Source organism: Alligator mississippiensis, chromosome 6 (assembly GCF_030867095.1).
Source record: "Alligator mississippiensis isolate rAllMis1 chromosome 6, rAllMis1, whole genome shotgun sequence".
Taxonomy (NCBI): Eukaryota; Metazoa; Chordata; order Crocodylia; family Alligatoridae; genus Alligator; species Alligator mississippiensis.
The window spans coordinates 100,942,618-100,960,634 of NC_081829.1; the positions used below are offsets into that span (position 1 = coordinate 100,942,618).

General features: G+C 58.2%; 1 protein-coding gene and 1 long non-coding RNA gene across 6 annotated transcripts in view; one reads left to right on the forward strand and one right to left on the reverse strand.

Moving 5' to 3' along the window:
* The window catches only part of HPSE2 (heparanase 2 (inactive)), a 133,083-nt gene extending 119,586 nt beyond the window's left edge, over positions 1-13,497 (reverse strand). For 2 of the 4 annotated variants that reach the window (XM_059730285.1, XM_059730286.1), the window contains exons 1-3: positions 13,082-13,497; positions 12,698-12,855; positions 11,551-11,598 (exon numbers count right to left, since the gene is read on the reverse strand). In XM_059730285.1, the coding sequence (XP_059586268.1) occupies positions 11,551-11,598; positions 12,698-12,855; positions 13,082-13,497 (622 nt within the window). The remainder of the gene's footprint in view (positions 1-11,550; positions 11,599-12,697; positions 12,856-13,081) is intronic. The other 2 variants (XM_059730288.1, XM_059730287.1) reach the window with 1 other exon arrangement.
* Positions 8,769-17,572, forward strand: LOC109281935 (uncharacterized). Of its 2 annotated transcripts, none has more exons than XR_002088759.2 (2): positions 8,769-12,198; positions 17,174-17,572. It is a non-coding gene; the product is annotated as an uncharacterized LOC109281935 (long non-coding RNA). The 2 variants fall into 2 exon arrangements; XR_009463159.1 differs by lacking the exon at positions 8,769-12,198 and adding an exon at positions 13,438-13,514.
* The last annotated feature ends 445 nt before the right edge of the window (positions 17,573-18,017 follow it).

An 18,017-nucleotide genomic window follows, 5' to 3' on the forward strand; every position in this document is an offset into this window, starting at 1 on the left:
GCCCCGAGGCGCTGACCCCTCCGGCAGCTCATCGCGCTGCCTCCCCCTACGACTGCCTTTCCCTTGCGGGGAAGTCCCGCGGCAATTCCCCCGGTGCATATACCGAGTCGTCTCATTTCTTTGCTAGGCAATGGTTGAAGTGAGATAAACCCTCCTTGCCTTCCTCTTCTGCACCCGCACCAGCCCTGGGTTTGACTGACAGCTGCTGCTCCAGCACTGTCTAATCCCCCTGGCAACTTCCCACGCCTGGATGGGCACGTCTTGACCTGGGGACCTCCGCTCCGGCCCTCCATCAAAGGGAGCAGCAGTAGCACCTCTCTAGCAACCGGTTTCTCTGCAGGTCAGTACTTCCCGGGCAGAGAGAAGCAGGTAGCAGTGTTAGTCCGAAGCCAGGGTAGAGATGTGCCTTCTAGGCTAACTGAATCAGAGACGCGCAAGTACAAGCTTTTGTGAGTAAGTGCTCACTTCACCACATCATCTTCCACAGCAACCGAAGCGAGCTCTGCAAGCGCTTCTGCCTCTCCGACTCAGTTAGTGTGCAAGGTGCAGCTCCACCCTGCCTTCTGCCGGCGTTTCACGGGTCATGCCGTGGCTTGTGGCACAGCTGTCCTGTAGCATCCCCACACAAAACTACTCCCCTGACTGGGCCACAGGAGAGCGAAGGGAAAGAACAGAGAGAAAAGCAAAGGGTGGCCGCCTGCCTGCTCCGGAGAGGAGGAAACAAGTCTGCAGAGGCCACTCGCCGAGCTGAGCTAAATCCGAGCAGGTGCCCGCTCTTCCGGCTGGCACCTACGTACCCCAGGACAGGCGCGTCCTGCTCCCCAGGTGCCCTCCAGCTCCAGGACAGCTGCAGAGATGCACCTGGAAATACGCCGGCGGCCAGAGCAGAACGCGGCCCCTCCAGCCTTGCCCTCACTGCTCGGCCACGGGCAACGTGCAGTGCGTGTGCAATGCCCCGGGGATGGTTTCTGGCGAGGCCCCTCCATGCTGACATGGCCTACCTATGAACGTCCCCTTCTGTCACACATGACCCTGAAGGCTGGCAGAGCAATCACGCACCCTGGCATATCCATCCTGCTGATGCTGGGCCCCCGGCGCCACACAGAGCTGCAGATCTTTCCTGTCAGCTCCAGAACGGTCAGGGCTTTTGCAACCCCATCTCACCCTAGCCTGGACCAGTCTCCCAAGGGCTCTTGGGAAAGCAACCCTGAAGCTGAGGCGCCCACGCCTGCATCAAGGATTGATGTGGACACAAAGCAGGGGGTGCTTGATGATCTGGGGACCTGTCCAGTCTTAGCTCAGACGCATGCTCCCTCCTCAGATATGCAAACCCTGCCCCAGTCACACAATGCAGGAGCCTCGTGGGTTTTACTTCTTGCCCCAGTTGCACCAGCATCCTCCAGCCCCTCCCCAGCCCCAGCCCGTCTGGAAGCAATAACCTGACCTGCTTTCCAGGCCGCCATGCAACCCAGCATCCTGCCCCGTAGGCCGCTCACACTGTTGGGAAGCAAAGTGAGCCAGGACTTCCTCCAGCCTCAGCCTACCCCCCTTCCACTTTGCTCTCTAGCCCCAGGACCCTGACGCTGGTAGGGCTGGGCCAGGTTGGTGTGGGCAAGGAGGGCTGCAGGGAGCACCTGGGTGTTGGCTCTTCATTCAGGGTTGGTCTCGACTCCCAATCAGTGCCGAGCCCTAAGCCGTAGCCCGTGCAAACCCAGGAGCTCTCGAGCATTTTTGAGTCCAGGGAGGAGTGGGAGCCATTCAGGCAACACGGCCCCTCTCGAACTGCCTCCTTCATGCAGGCTCCCTGCCAGCCCCAACCACCCCGAGCCCCCACTCCTTCTTGGGCCCCAGCCCTCTGCTCCTGTGATCCCCAAACCCATCTGGCGGAGTCAGGAGCAAGAACAGCAGCAGATCCACCACCGACTGCTTTACGTCTCGGCCCACGGTCTCAGCCCGGCAGGCGTGCATCTCATCCCAGGCCGAGGTGTGATGCTCTTGGCTCTGGCACAGAGCTGGCTGCGCAGAGCAGGAGTGGGAGCGAGACGAGGGCCTGTCCAGCAGCCGGTGCTGCACCCTCGGACACGGGCCTCCTTCCTGCGCGGCATGGCCTGGAGAACGGCAGAGGCCACGTGACGACCAGGCCGTCCCAGGACACGGGTCCAGTGTCCTGATGAGCAGGGTGGTGGGGCGCTACTGCTCTGTCCACACCTGTCTGCCGGGGAGAGAAGGGGATGGATGGCGTTTGTCTCCCCAGAGCTGCGGGGAGATCTGCAGGGAAGGCACCTGCCAGGAGCAAAGGAGCGGCCAACTCCCAAGCTGGAGTGGAGCCAGGGAACACGGGGCTGCAATCCTCGGGGCACCAGGCTCACCCCCACGCGGCCCCGCTGGTACACATCTACCAGAAGGAGTTATTTATTATTTCCATGACGGCAACACCTCGGGAAACCAGCCAGGGTTTGCCCCCGAACGCCTGGGGCCGCACAACTCAGGTGGGCACCGTGTCCACCCTTCAGCTCCAAGCACCTCCACGAGCGGATACAGGCTGAGCAGCAGCTGTTAAGCTCTCCAGTGCATCAACCCCCGAGAAATATGGACCCATTACGGGTCCTGCCCCCTCCCGACAACCGACGGGACCTCTCCGAGCTGCATTTAAATTGCTTTAAAGCAAAGCGAAATGAAGATCGCCGTCGGGAAGGGACAACGGGGGCTGGGGCCACCGGCGAGTTCTGCTGGGCAGTCAGCCCTGCCGGGCCTTTCAAGTGTCTTAATCTGCTGGGCTCCCCATCGGTTTTCCTCCGCGCTCGCTGCCGCAGTACCCGAGCGCCTTCCAGTCGTGCGTTATGCAATGTGACTAACGTCTACCACATGTTGTTTGTTCTCTCGGCCTCTCCCGGGGGCAGACGGGCGTGCGGTGGAGTGTCTCCCTGCCAGGGGGTGGGTGCTTTTTCAGATACACGCATTGCCCTCCGCAGCGCAAAGAAATGCCCTTCGAAGGGAAGGGAAGGTGGTGAGGCTTGCGACAGACAGCTCCTGGGGAACGTCACCCTGCAGCCCCAGACCAGCAGCACAGAGCATTGCGCCCTTGGCAGAGCTCCCTCGGGAGGAGGACAGCAACGCACCCCTGCAAAGCTGGCTCCGTCGCCTGCACCCAGGGGTCCCCAGGCCGGGGGCTGGCAGGCACCGGCTGCGCGCTCGCTGCTAACGCAGTGCGTTGTGTACAGCTGCACAGCAGAATCGATCGTGCAGCCGCATCCCTAATGCAGTATGAAGGGAGCACACCCATGTGGCAGGTCAGGTGAGCTGCGGCTGACTGCAGGACAAAAACGTCCTGGAGACCCGGTTTCAATGAGCAGGGAAAAATCCAGAGGGCTCGCGGTGCCCGGAGTGCCCCGCCAGGCTGCCGGGCCAGGCAGCACGAGCACCTGGCTCTGTGAGCCGGCTGCCCCTCTGGAGAAGGCAACTCGTGCTCCATCATTCCCCACACACCTGGGTAACGCAACACCACCCGCCTGGAGGGGAACAGGAGACCCCTGCACACCCCCCACTCCTGGACAGTGCCTCTGCCCCCTGCGTGCTGCTGGGAGCTGTTTCTCAGGAAGGTTTTGCTTCCAGGAGCTTCAGAGAAGGTGCGTGCCCCCCGTGCCAGCATGTACTCTGCAGCCCCCAAGCACGGTGGGCTAACAGGACAACTGGCTGCCCACAAAACCAGGAGCTGGTACCTATAAGTAATGGCCAAGAGCAGAGCGCTGCCGCGCTCGCTCTCTGCTGCAACAGCAGCCCGCGTGCTGAGCCAGCTCCTCAGTCAGAGCGGCTGCAAGCTGCCCTAAAACTGCCTCCGAGGGCAGAGGCCCGGCCTCGGGGACTTCTCCATCACCACCCCCCCTGCAGCAGGGGCGTCTCCACCCTCCCAGCGGCTGGACCTCCTCCCTGCCGCTGCAGCGTAAATCAGAAAGCCCTTCGTGCTCCGCTGCCTGCCCCCGGGGCCTGGCCAGGGCACAGCCACCCAGGACGAGGGAGCATGCAGGGGGCTCCAAGACCCCCTTTTACAACCTCCTTGTTTGAGCTGCTCTGCTCCGGGGGTCTGGGCCCACCGGACTCGAGCATCCGCAGCAACAAGTGGCTGCTTTCGCCATCCCCCACGGCATAAGGGCCCGCAGGCTGTTTAGACTTTTTAGTCTTTACAAAAGAAGTGAAAAGATCAATTTAAGCAGTGACTGAATGAGCTTTTCCATTCCTGGAAACGAGCAAGGCGGTTTTGCGCAGTGCCGCTCCCTGCAGAGATCAGACCGACACGCAGGCCAGTTCACGGCAAATTGTAATGCTTATCAAATATGCCGGTGAAAATGAAGGTTGGTGACATTAGCAACGGTTTAACGATGTTTCAACCGCATCTGTCCCGAGGTTTACAACGTGCCCATTGACTGTGGGGCAACCAGGGCTGCAAGCAGGTTGACCAGGGGCCGAGCCTGGCTACCAGGGTCAAGCAGCTGCTACTCGGGGGCTGCTGTGTGCACGCTGGCGTGGCGAGCTCCATCTCCAGGGAGGGGATGAGGCTCTGCTGCCTAAAAAGAAGCGACACACAAAAGGAAAATTTTCTAAGAGAATTTTGGACACGAACCAGAAACCGTGGGTAACGAGCTGCCAGTCTTCGTGGCCTCGTTCCCCTACCGGACAGAGCTAACCTGTCGAGATCCAGGCGCTCGACTGCACCGTTGCCCGTGGTCAGAGAGCGACGCCTGTGGACACCTGCAGTTGGACAGTTTGCTATTTTTATAAAGCAGAGACAAGAAAGTAGCAACGGGCTTTTCCTGCCCAAGCAGCTCCCTCTGTATAAGCAGAGCCCCCCTCTCCTCCCGGAAGGCAGACGGCGACGGCGATGTTTGCAGGAAGAAGTGCAGTGACATAAAACACACTAGCGTCCGGGGGACGCTCCATTTCACCGGACAACAAATCGAATCAGGCGGATGCAAAGCGGGGTCTTCCCTGCCCCAGCGGCACCCGACACAGCAATGGGTCTTTCCCCTCTCCGATCACCATGGCCCACATTCATACACGTGGGGAGCTCTTCCTGTTGCCAAATCTCTCCTGCCCAGAAAGGCAAATAGTTCGAGTTTCTCTTAAAGTTCCACCCAGACTTTTATTTTTAAAAATGCTCGTAGCCCCCAGAATTAGGCTGGAAGACTTCACAATACAAAGGCAGGACATCTGACAGGTTCAGAAACTAAGGAGAAGAAGAAAGTTTACCCTTTTTTATTTTAAAGTATGAATTTTGGAGCCCGTCTCATGATGTTGGGGGGTCAGGCCTGGCAATACTGCCTCTCTCAACAAACAAGAATAGATACTTGCTGTTGCAGGGACACATTATTCAAATCAGCTAGTTTGCATATTCTCAAATTAGCTGCATGCAACTACATCTTCTCTAAAAAATACAGTAAATCAGCTACGATTTTGGTGCTGATAAAGGTGTTGACCAGAACATTTCAGGACCATAATTACCAGTCCAACCTTAATTCCTGAGGGGATGCATGACCTTACAGCCTCTAATCACACCGCCACGCATTAGTCTCCTCGAGCTGATCAGCAGCAGCCTCTGAACCGAGGACTGCAGCACTCGCTGCCTCCATTCAAGCAACGGGCGTAACGGGCGCTGGGAAGCGGTGCTCTCTCACAGGCAGCGCAGACAAAGAGAGGCAAGAGTCCTACATTTTGCAAGCAGGTTCCCCAGGTGTTTGCTGGACAGCATGAAATGCTGGTGAGGACTCCTGAGCTCTGCTCTCGGCCCAGAGAAAGGAGCACAACGTAGAGCAGAGGTTCTCACCCAGGTGCCGCAGCCCCGGGGCTGCCCTGAGAGACTTTCAAGGGCGCCGCGGGCACCGCACAATGTCAGCACTGTTAGGCACGCACACAAGATTCACAGGATAAACCCCGAGATTTCAAAGAGAAGTCCAGTGCCAAAACTATTCTGCTCTGCTGCGGTCTTTCTGAGTTCTTTGCAAGAGGAAGAATTGCTCCAGGATTTTTCTGTAGTCAGAAAGGAAGGGAGAAGGAAGAGCTGGCACTTTCCGAGGGCAGCCTGGGGTTCAGGGGGGTTGAGAACCGCTGATCTAAGGTCTCGGCAGAACTACGCAGGGACAGGCGAGCACACACAACAGGCACGCGCTCTCCGAAAGGCAGAGTAGCTCCCACTAGATTTTATTTGTTACATTATGGATCTGGGCTTTACATTCAATTGTGCTAGAAATGACATTATCTATACGATGGGACGATGATACTTTGGGCTGTCCTGCAAAACTCAAGACGAGGGCACCCTTACAGCTGAGTTTGGGGTCATTCCCTTTCCAGGAGCGGCTGCAGACGCCGGATCTTTACTCAGACAAAACACAGGAGAGACTGAGAGACGAGGTGCATTTATCCCAGCAGAACGAAGGCTGAGAGGGAAAGCCAGCACGCTTTACAGATACAGCCGGGCTAAGCACCAAGGGAAGAGGAGAACCGCGTAAGCTCAAGGACAATGCTGGCACGAGAACCAGGGGGAACAAGCTGGCTGCTGATAGATGTAGGCTGGAAATTAAAAGGTCTGCAACCGCGAGAGGAGCGAGGGTCTGGAAGTGCCTCCCAGAAGCAGCGTTTGTGCACGGGGCCGTGAGCGGCGCTTGCAGGAGCAGGGCGCTGGACCCCGCACGAGGAGCCGGGCGGCGGGGCAGGGGCTTCTCCCTGCAGCTGCGACAAGGGAACAGCGGCTGAAGCTTGCTGCCCGTTACACCGGGCCTGGGTCGCGTGCGCTCTACCCAGGTCATGGAGCAGCCCAAGGACGGCGACTCCCTCCTGCGACTAGCAGAGCATTCAGGAGCATTACTTCCCCCGACTTAACCCCACTCGTGCCATCTCCTGTACTAATTTCACCATGGCAGCTAGGGAAAACCTCACCAAGTTAGTTCTCTGCAGGCTGAGGAGAAAGCTGGCTATTTCTGCACCTTGCAGGGAGGCACTTGAGTCCGAGAGCCAGCGACAACGATGTCCCAGCTCACCAAATGCAGGAAACGGACTTGCCAGTTAAAGAAAGGGGTGCGTTAAATTTATACATGGCTAAAGGATGATTTGGAGACTACGTTTCTCACGCAGCACCCCTCTGAAAACAACTTGTGAAGTGAGGGTGTCCAGACTGACCTGGAGGGTAAAGGACAGAGCGTGCAAGGGGCAAGGGTCTTTGGGGCGATATCTTTTATTGCACCAACTGCCCGGCTAGGATGAAGTTAGACAAGCGTTCGAACGCAAGGCATTCTTCACCAGGTTGGAGGGAAGAAGCAGGCACGGCGATGATTAAAAACAGCAGGTAGAGCTGTGAAATCGGAGAAGGGAGCGATTCCCTGGGGTGGCAGACAGACAATTAACAAGGACAGAAAATGTCACTTCTAACCCCAAGCAGACAACCAGCCACATGCCTCTGGACATTTGCTATTTCTCCGACTCGGCGTCTAAGGGCCCCGTACACAATGAAAGCACAGCATCCTGGAGACGACTGCGAAACGCAGACATCTCGAGGCTGAGGCGAGGACACTCGCACAACTCTCACTTGGAGACCCAGAGCCTGAGCTCCGGTTCCCCTGCTGCTGCTGCTGTCTGGTCACAGCTTGCACTGGGATGGGCTTGGCCACAGTCTTCTCCAAGTCTGGGCACCTCCCAAGGGGCAGAGCAGGTCCGTCCACCTGGGAACTCATCAACTCGCAAGTGCAAAAGACCGAGCAGCAGTTTTGTCCTTGCCTCGGTGGAGCATGGCATTGCATAACTCCTTGCAATTAGCACTTTCTAGTCAGGAGAGGTCCAAGACCGAGAGCTGGTGCTGTTTCTGGTCACGGTTCAGAAGTACAGGCAGGCACCTTAAGGGAAAGGCTGCAAAGCACTTAACATCTGCACAAGCCAGTGCAATGCCTTCCTCGGGCTCGTGGACATGGTTTACACACAAATAGTCTACTTGCCTGCCGTGTCTTAGGTGTTCAGACCCTCCCTCGCCACGGTGGGCAAGCACCTGTACCTCAACACACCGCGCTCAGACTAGGAGACAGCAATGAACCTCCGATTCGGGTCTCAAAGGGTCTCTCTCCATCCGAGCACTGTCTGCTAGAGGAATCTGCCCGGATGAGCTACGTGTGGAACTTGGCACGGAGATACGTGGCCCTTCCTCTCCGCACTGGGAAAATGGAGGAAGGCAAAAGCTGTGAAAATTTCCTAGAACTTGCTTCTGGCTTTTGTCTGACGTTTGTTTCCCCTCTGCGTTTTCCAGCCACTCTGTCTGCTAGCTCAAATCCACCCTGGCACTGCCATCTGACAATTATTTGGGGCTCCACTTCCCAAAAAACAGGTGTCCGTGTCACAAAACACACCCAAGCATTTTGTGGCCTTGGACAAGGTGCCAAAGAGTGGACAGGACTCCCAGCGGGAGTCCTCTGAAGCAGGGCAGCCTCCCGAGTCCAGGGCCTCTCTATGGGTCATCCCTGTTCTGCGCAGAGAGGGCTCCAGCCAGTTCAGGATGTTTCAGGAATAATAAATCCAGGCTTTGTTAATTTAATTGAAAAAAGGCAAGGTGGCAGCAAGCTGGCCTGCATCCACCCCAGGGAACGAGGGGGTTGAGGCTCCTCCTTTCCATGACTCACCTCCTTCGCTGCCTGGGCTCCTTTGCTCATTGTTTTATAAATAAGCACCGACTAGTCCACAGTAAAGTTTAATGGGCTACACATTTAAAGACTTTCTCGGTTGTGTTAGCCCTCACAGTCAGTGCCTGGGTCTATTAACCCAGAAATTGCACCTTTTTTTCAAATTTAAAAGAAAATATGCCGCCAGACGGAGACTTTGAAGCTGCACTTTAGCACACAGGAACCTTTTAGAGCTGAGCCCTAGAGACAGGGAAGCACCCTGCCCCCAAGTGATTTTAGGGTAGGCAGAGGTGGCTTCTGTCCTGTGCTTCACCGATGCTTAGCATGGACAGTCTAGAAAAGAGCTGCACCAGCAACAGCCAAGACTGCTGCAGGCTGCACAATGGATATTTCTATGCAGGATTAAAAAACAGATAGAAATGTGAACATACAGGTGCCAGGAGGAGGAGAAAAGCCCACAAAGTGCTGTTTAGTCTCTACTATAGGTTATGTGTACATGTATATATGCTACTACGGCTGCATCCTCACCAGCGATGCTACAAAACAATTTTGCAAGGACTCCTTATCAACCCGTCCCTTCCTGGCCGAGGCAGCAAAGCCCGTCCGTTCTAGCCGCTCCAGCCCACAGCGAGGGGCGTTTGGGAGCCGGTCCCCAGGGCCCTGCATCCCAGACCGGGAGAACAGAAGCAGAAGAGGCCCGAGGTCCACCGCACACGAATCCAACGCACCGCTCTTTCAGCCCCTCCGAGCCCCTTCCACTAGTGACGTGGCCCTGATGGACATTTCATCCCTTTCTCCCACCGTTTCATTAACCACTTCCTGGCAGATATTTCTGCCTGATAAGCCTGCACCTTGTCCCTGTCGCTCCTCAAAGCCCTCCGGCAGCCTTGCCTACAAATGGTAGTGCCTTCAATTAAAGCAACACGCAAGCCTCTGGACCCGCAGACGTGCACGCGCCTGAATGAGCGGCCCTCCAAGCCTCACGACCTCGTTCTCCCTGCCTGGGTAGTGCCACGTCCCCACCTGGCCACTGATTGCAGCTCCCCGGGGCAAAGCTGACTCCACACAGGCAAGTGAAGATCATCTGTTTATTCGTTGCACTGAACGCCTAAGGGCCCATCCCGGGTGAGAACGCTGCGATTCCATGTACATAGTCAAACAACAGCCCATGCCGCTGGGGGTTCGAGCCACATCCGCTCAGCCCCGCTTCTGCCCTATACTCAAAGCAAGAACTTCCCCTTGCACACAGGCCCGGCTCCACAGCGAGGGACTCATCCCATTTTTTGTTGAGTCCTGTTACAACGGGATCTGAACTCCCAGACCCAAAATACCCACCACAGGGTTCATTGGAAAAGCTGGTTGATGCATTGCAGACAAGTCCACGTGCCCTCCCTCCGGAAAATGAAGGTCAGTACCGCGGCTCAGCCAGTGCTTGCCACAACGCCATAAACACCCACCTGCCAGGCAGCCTCCCCTGAGATGGGTCCCAGAGACGAGTCCGGGCTGGGCTCTTGGGATGCCTTGGGCATAGATGTATATTCTTATATTTGTGGACATATATTCTTACACATAGATGTACAACCCTTCACTAGGGCTGCACTGCAGAGTCCCATGCTGCCTTCCCTGCAAGGCTTCCTGTTCCCTTCCAGTGTCTTCTCCTGCTTTTCCCCATCATCCCGCCTCAGCCTCAGCAACCCACGTTAAACGCCAGACACCGTCCTCTCAAAATCACAGAACCACAGAATCGGAGACGCGGGGCTGGAAGGGAGCTCCACAGGTCACATCGAGTCCAACCCCTGCCTGAGGCAGGATCAGCCCTGTGCAAACCAGCCCAGACAAACCCATTGTCTAAGCTCAGACACAAAAAAAGCAGAAAAACCCACCTAACTGTGGGGAAAGGAGTCAGTAAGGTGACTTTTGCAGCCCCCGTCCCACCCCCACACCGCCTCCCGCGTCAGCCACGAGGTCTGGGTAGACCGCAGGCCCCCCAGAGCAGAGGCCCTCCCTGCGACGTGCGGTTCAGCGCCCGACACCACGGAGCCTTCGTTCCGGGGGGCCTCTCCGGGTACCCCTGCCACAAGTCTCCCCGGGACAGCCGCCGAGCCCTCGAGGATAACGTGGCTGCCAGGGCACGGCGAGGTGGCATCAGGATTTCATTTCAGAGAGCTGGATCCCTCCGGCAAAGCCCTCGGTGCAGCACAGCACAGCACAGCACAGCACAGCACAGCACAGCACAAAAGATCCTCTCTGATTAGACGAGAGCTACCGAGTGCCAGCTGCAGGGCTCGCACAGAGATCTTAGGAACAAACAAGAAACCTTGGCTTCCAGGCAGGAAATCCCCGTTACTACACCTTTCTGATTTACACTGATCCCTGATACGCACCACATGTGTCCCCTCCTGCCTTGGCCCGCATTCGCAATGGTTCTGTTCCACATTTAAGTGATGAAAAGTTAAGACCTGTGGTTACAACTTCTATGAGAAACTTCATTTTGAAGGGCTGCTACATTTCAACTTTATTGCCATGAGGAAAACTGAAGGAACAAAAGCCTTCAGTCATTCCCTGACCTGAAAAACCCTTGTGAAGACATTTAATAAGTGTAAGTTCTCCGCGCCGGTTGTTGAAATGCTGACCTGCGGGTTAAAGCACCAGCATTTGTTTCTACAAATGTTTTGCATGAACACTGTCCGCGGCTCTACGCGCTACGGTAGTTCTTCCTCTAGATGCCAGACCACAGTTGGCTTTTGCTATTAAACTGTCTGCCCAGATACAGCTTCAAGACAAAATCTTCCCTGGAGATGGTAGGGTGGGTGGCCTGGACACAGGTAGCAACCCCCCGACCGCCAAACCAGCAAACAAGATACAGAGAGACGGAGAAAAATGGTGTCAAAAGTCCCACCTGCCGGGGAGCAGCAGGATACAAAGGTGCCGGTGAGCAAGATCCAATCTAAGTTTGGAGAAAAGCAAGAAAAAGATCAGAAAACTGGCCAAGGTGCCTGCCTTTTCTATTTAGTGCTTCCCTCTTTGAGGAGATCTCTGCAAACTTCCTTTTCTACAGACCTGCCCACTGGGATCTGTCTGGTATTAATTGGCTCCTTAAATAATTACTTATGGAAAATCTTCAGCTAATGCCTCTTTTAAGTTGCAGAGCTACAAAAAAGTATTTAAAAAAATAAACAAGCACGAAACAAAAATATTGCTACTTTTCTATTTGTACCTATCGCTGCTGCTGCTTTATTTAGATGGAGGGCAGAAATCGGGCCTGAAGTTTCTTTGTGTTGATCATTGCTGGCAGAAAGTGTCCAGGGGAAAAGTGGCACTTGGACAAATTCTGTGGAGAAAAATCCTCAAAAGAGAGAGACAGCACTAATAGAGGAGGCAACGCCGACAGCTGTGAAACCCTCCCAGATGCTGAAATGCTTTCTAAAAAAATCGTCTTTGGTGAGAAAAGTAAACGCAACAAACAGCTCTGCACGATGAACGCCTCGGGAAGCAGCTCCTGTTATGGACAGGCGGAGCAAGCTGCGAGCACGGCCCGAAAGTGCAGGTACGAGGGGCAGGCAGGTAGCAGCGAGGCGCCGGGCGTCCCGGGGCGGCCCAGTGCTCGGGACGAGTCGGAGCAACCGGGGCGAAGGGGTGGGGGAGGCAACAATAACAGCAACACAAGGCGGTGGAAGAGGGGAGCGGCTCTGCGGCCCGGCGGGAACAACCGCGCTCCCGGGGGCTCCGTCCCCGCCGGGCAACGCGGGGCAGGAGCCGCGGGGACGAGCCCGGAGCCGGGCAGGGCTGGGGGCAGAGCCGGGGCCGGTCGCACAGGCGGCGGCGGCGGCGGCGGCAGAGAAGACGCCCGTGCTTGCTCCGCGCAGAGCGGCGGCGGGGGCACAGGGCAGACACCGGCGTCCCCGTCCCGTCCCGTCCCGTCCCGCGCCGGCTGCCGGCCCCGGAGAAGCCCCGGAGAGAGGGAGGGAGCGGGGGGCCGGGCACGCGCGGAGGTCCGGCCGCAGGTCCCGGGTCCCGGCCCCGGCCCCTGCCCCTGCCCCGCTCACCGTCCTCGTAGTTCTTGAGGTAGTAGTCGGGGCCGGGCCCGCCGCGGCTCTTGGCCGGGTTCTTCAGGTTCTGGAAGTGCAGGAAATCCGTCCTCTTGCCCGCGAAGCGCAGGAAGGCGGGAGCCAGGCCGCGGGCCAGGGTCACCAGGCGCCGGGAGCTGGGAGGGGAGAGAGGCGCTGAGCGGCTCCGGGTCGGGCCGGGCCCGGCTGCACCTGAGCCAGGAGCCTCCCCGGGCGCTGCCCCCCTCCCGCCGCGGCCGACGGGGCTCCGCTCCGCGCCGCGCCGCGCCGCGCCCGGCACTGCGACCATGTGCGTCCTAATGCACACCACGGCTCGGCTCGGCTCGGCTCGCGGGGCCTGCGGGAGGGACGGCCCGGCCCTACCTGAGGAAGTCGATCCAGCCGTCGTGGATGATGGAGGGGTCGAGCTGCAGCGAGAGGAAGCTGTCGCCGGTCACCCGCACGGCGCTCTTGGTGTTCACGTCCAGGAGCACCAGCGTCCGCCCCTTCGCACCTGGCGCCGCGGCCGCGGGGGGGGCGCGCCGGTCGGGCGGCGAGGCGAGCGCCAGCTGCGCCAGGAGCGCCAGGCCGGGGCCCACGAGGGCGAGCAGCCCGGGGGGGCAGCAGCGCGGGCAGGGCATGCCGGGCGGTGCTGGCGGCGAGTGCGGGGCGCGCGGCCGGGCCGGGCCGTGCCGTGCTGCGGCTGGAGGGAGCGCACGCCCCTGCCCAGCCTTCCCGCGGCCGGTGCCAAGACGCCTGTTCCCGGCGCCGCCCCTTTCGCAGGGGCCGGCTGCAGGCATCGCGCCGCTCCTCCAAGGTAAGGGCAGGCTCCCGGCTTAACCCTCTCGGCGCGGCGCGGCGCGGCGCGGCGCGGCCCGGCCCGGCCCCGGGGGCTCGCGGCGGCGGCGGCGGGAGCCGGGTGAGTGCGCGCCGACCCCGCGGCTTCCCGCCCTACCTGCGCCTCCAGGTGCGACGCCGCCGGGGCCAAGGCCGGGCCCGGCTCCCCCCGACGGCGCCGGCCCGTGCAGCCCGGGCGGAGGCAGGCAGGCAGCCCCGGGGCGCCGAGCTGCCGTCTGCCCGCGCCGCTCCCCCGGAGCAGGGGCCCAGCGCCACCTGCCGGCCGTCTGCCCGCCCGCCCCGCGCTACCCCGGGGCAGGGCCGGGCCGGGCCGGCTCCCTCCGTGCCGCGGGGCGGGCGCCCCCGGAGCCCGAGGCCCCGAGGCGCTGCCTGCCCGCGGAGAGGCCGCCGCCGGGCCGGGGCTTCCCGGGGTCGCTGCAGACGGGCCGGGCCGGGCCGGTGCCAGCGGCGCCCGGAGCGCGCGCGGCTCCTCGCGGGGAAGGAGGGGCCGGGAGCGGGACGCGGGATCCGGCTAAGGGGAGGCGGGGGCCGGGTGCGCCCGCAGCTCCCCGTGTCCTTGCCGCGCCGCGCGGGGCTCCCGGGGGGGGGAGAGGGGAGCGCCGCCCCGCTGGGCCCGGGAGCGGGGCGCGGGGCGCGATGCGGGCTCCCTCCCCGCGCCCGCGCCGCCGAGCCAGGTGCCCCGCAGGCCCCGGCGGGAAGGCGACTCGGATCCGGGTCTGTCTCCCTGCCCGGCTCAGCTCCTGCAGCCAGAGCTGCCTTCCCCCGTGCCACCGAGAGAGGAGGTTTCATTTGGGATCGGGTCTGGCCTGGAGCGCTCTGCTCTCCCGGCAGGCAGGGCCGCTGCAGCCGACAGGCAGGCGGGTTTAGCACTGACACTTGGAGACCAGGGGAAAGTGTTTTTCAGGACGCTGGGTTCTGAAGTCTTTGCAACGCGCCCAGGGGCCTGTTTGGGCTCCAGGGCCCTGGCAGCCTCCCTCTAAAGATAACAATTCGTGGAGATCGCTTCCAAGCCCGTCAGACTTGAGACATTAGCAAATGGTCTGACCATGAGAGCCACCCTCCACACCTCCCATCCTGCTCTTTCAAGCTGTGTGGCCTACTTTGTACCAGACATGCGAGCCTTTCCACCGACTCAAGTGGGCTTTCCTCAGACCCCAAGTTTCCCTTGCTGTAACGGTCTCCGGCTGAGCCGCCGCAGGAAAGCCCTGCTGGCTTCGCTATGTGCACGGCCCTTTGTTGCACAAAGAGCCCCAAAGAAGCTATGGCACCAGCGGCCGGGCAGGTAGGCAGGAGCCCGTCTCCGTCTCCAGTGGCCCAGGGCAATCCGAATGCAAGAACGGCACGTGGGCCCGCTGCCCAGGACCAGCGCGGTCCGTCATCAAAGGGCAGATAATAGCAACCCAAGACTGCAGCCTTCGGGGCCTGTCGGCTCAGGGAGACGGCAGAGCGTTGGCTTGTGGGGAGATGAAGGTTTACACAAAGCAGATGATGTAAGTGAATCCTGCACAGTATAAAATAACCATTAGAGGCACATGGACTTTGGGCCCACAAGTCTGGAGCCCAGCGCAGCGTTCCCTTTGATAGGGCTGCTCTCACGTCCCGGCGCCGCGTCGGATACTGTTTCAAACACGTTGATGAAGCCATTTGGCGTGCTTCAGATAAATAGAGAATCCTGGCAAAACGTGTCTCTCCTTATTTCTCTCCTCACTTCTATAAAAGCCAGGCAGGGAGAAACCAGGCGAAGTGGGGCTGGGGACATGGCTCCAAAGGATACGGGATCTCTCACATCACATGCAGCCCAGCTTTCCACGGGGCTCCTTCAGCACAGCCACGTTAAAATTAATTGCAGCAGTGTGTACTGGAGGAAGTCTCCCCGAGCAGAACCTGATCGCTCGGCTAGCAGAACACCAAAGCCACGGGAGAACAAAGGAAGCTGCTCTTACGAGACGTTCCTGACCAGACAACACCGCTTTTCTGCATCCGCCAGCTCCGTCTTTACCACCCCGCGCACGCCTAGAGGACAGCCCATCACCGAGAGGTCCAGCCCCTCCTGGTGCGCTCTCGCTGCCACAGCCTTGGAAGCCACTGGCTCTGCCAACGGTTTTCTCCACCAGGAAGAGTACTAGGAAAACGGGACTCGGAGAGTATGGTGGGGCAGGGAACAGCTTTCACCCTGGGTTCAAATCCTGCGGCTTGCTGCAAGAGAGCACCGGAGTCTGTGCCAACACAGGCTCTCAAAATCAGGGCTTTGTGGCTACAACAACAGGTTTAGGGACAGCACCATGCAGTTAGAGAGGAAAAAAAGAAAGACATCTGACTCTACTAAATATGAGCAGGAAATGCTGAAAAACTGGCTTCATCATGGAACAAGCTCCACTGGTGTATGGAAAACCACGACTAAAAGTGTTTCGCGGGGGAGGGGTGGCACCTGACGGTCCACAGGGCTGCAATGCCCCCGTGATGGGCGCAGAACGGCAGTCTGGAGCAGGCAGACATCGGGGGAGAAAGCAAACGCCATTGGGGGGCACAGGCACCTGGCTTCAGCAAAAGGCAGGAAGGGGACCGGTCCCCTCTGCCAGGTTCTAGGAAAGATAAAGCCAGTCTTCTGGTAACGTTTCCTACCATGCACAAGTGACTTAGGAGCCTAAATCCATTTTCAAAGGCGACTTCTCATAAGAACATAAGAACTGACACTCGCTGCCTCGGCCGCAGCCGTCTGGGCCAGGCTCCTGCCTCTCGCTGGCGGAGGGGATGCTTTGGGGAGGGTGAACAGGGCACAGCTATAATTTTCCACCCCTGCCCCTCTCCCATTGAAGCTTCCAGCAGCCAGAGCTTTAGCCACGTCCAGTTCAGAGGCTTCCCCCATCTTCCGTGCTCAATACCCACTGATGGACCTGCCTCCAAGAACGGGTCCAATCTCCTTTTCGACTGGGCGAAGCCTCCAGCTTCCACAAGTTAAATATGTGGAAAAAAGAAAGAAGGAAGGAAAAACTCTCCTTTTCCAAGTTTTAAAATGAAACTATTACGTAGCAGGTTTGTGTTTTGTGACACAGCAAGTAATAAACCCCCACTGACTTGATCTGCACCATTTAAATATTGCAGAAACCTTTATCATGTCTGACTCAAGCATCTCTTCTCTAAGCTCTTTTCTAAGGCTCCCAAGTGCCTAAGTCACTTTTTTCAATGAGACTTGGGTTCCTCAGTCACCTTCATGCCAGTGGCAACTGATGGCCAAGTGCTGTGGCTCCAGACAGCCGTCTGCACATCTCCTCCAAAGCCGAATGCTATTTTAAGGTGAAATGTTGGCGCTCTGGATGGGTCGAGTGAAAACCACACTTCTCGCTCCGTCACTTCCTTCGCCGTGCTCTCCTCAGCCCAATCCTCCCCCCAGGCCAGCTCGCTAACACATGCACAGGGAGGCCGTGGTCACCTGCGGAACCAGCAGCACACAACAGCACGGACAACACCGGCCAGGATCCCAGCCGGGAAGCTAGTTTGTGGGACCAGGAGAACTGGGTGGAAACACATGGGTGGAGGAAGCTGAAGTCCTGGGGGGATCTAGATGCTTCACCAGAAAAGAAACTGCCTGATGCACGTCTCTTATACTTGCTTCCCCAGGTAAAAATCCCACTGATTTCAACAGCTCCTCCTGATGCATCCTGGGGTAAGGAGAGAGAGAGAGGTCCGCAGGCTGCACGCCTTCGCCCAGAACGTGCCAAATGCCGAGTACTAAAAAAAGATGCAGGACGAGCTCTCTCTGGGCACAGGCGCTGCTAGGAGAGGAGCAGCCCTTTGCTGCTGTTCTGCTTTTCCTGGCCAGAGCCGAACCCGCGGCTGCAACAATTTGCACCAGCTGAAATCCTGGGCCCCCTCCTCAGTCCTGGTAAAAGTGTTGTTTCTTTCTTATATTATGATAATTACTTTTGAAAACCTGGCTCATTTTTACTCTTTATGCCTGTAAACATTTAGTCCAAGGCTTTGTTAGATTTGTAAATAAATTTCTCCATTTTCCCTTTACGCTGTACTTGCTGTTTTTAATCTCCATGGCAGCCATGGAGAAAGGGGAGCGGGGGAGGACAGGAGAGGAGGAGGAGTATGCCTGAAGAGTTTGTCCAAAAACACATTAAGCATTTTCCCAGCATCTCCAAACAAACAACAATCCTCTCGCTCCCTAAAAACTACTTCCACATCCTCTCACCTGCTTTCCGCCCCCACGTGCGGGGCAGGGACTCATCTGTGTGTGGGTGTATTTTTAAAGTGTCTGACACCATGCGACTAAGATGCATTTCAAATCACGCCATCAATACACGTAAGCCCGGATCCGGCAGACTGTTGCAGACGTACCTACCTGTTACCAGCGGTTCCTTTGAGTCCTACGCACCTCAGTAAAAACACATCCCATGGAGCGAGTGAGCGAGCGAGCTACTCATGGTAGCAAAGGTAAGTTGTCTCTGAAAGATGG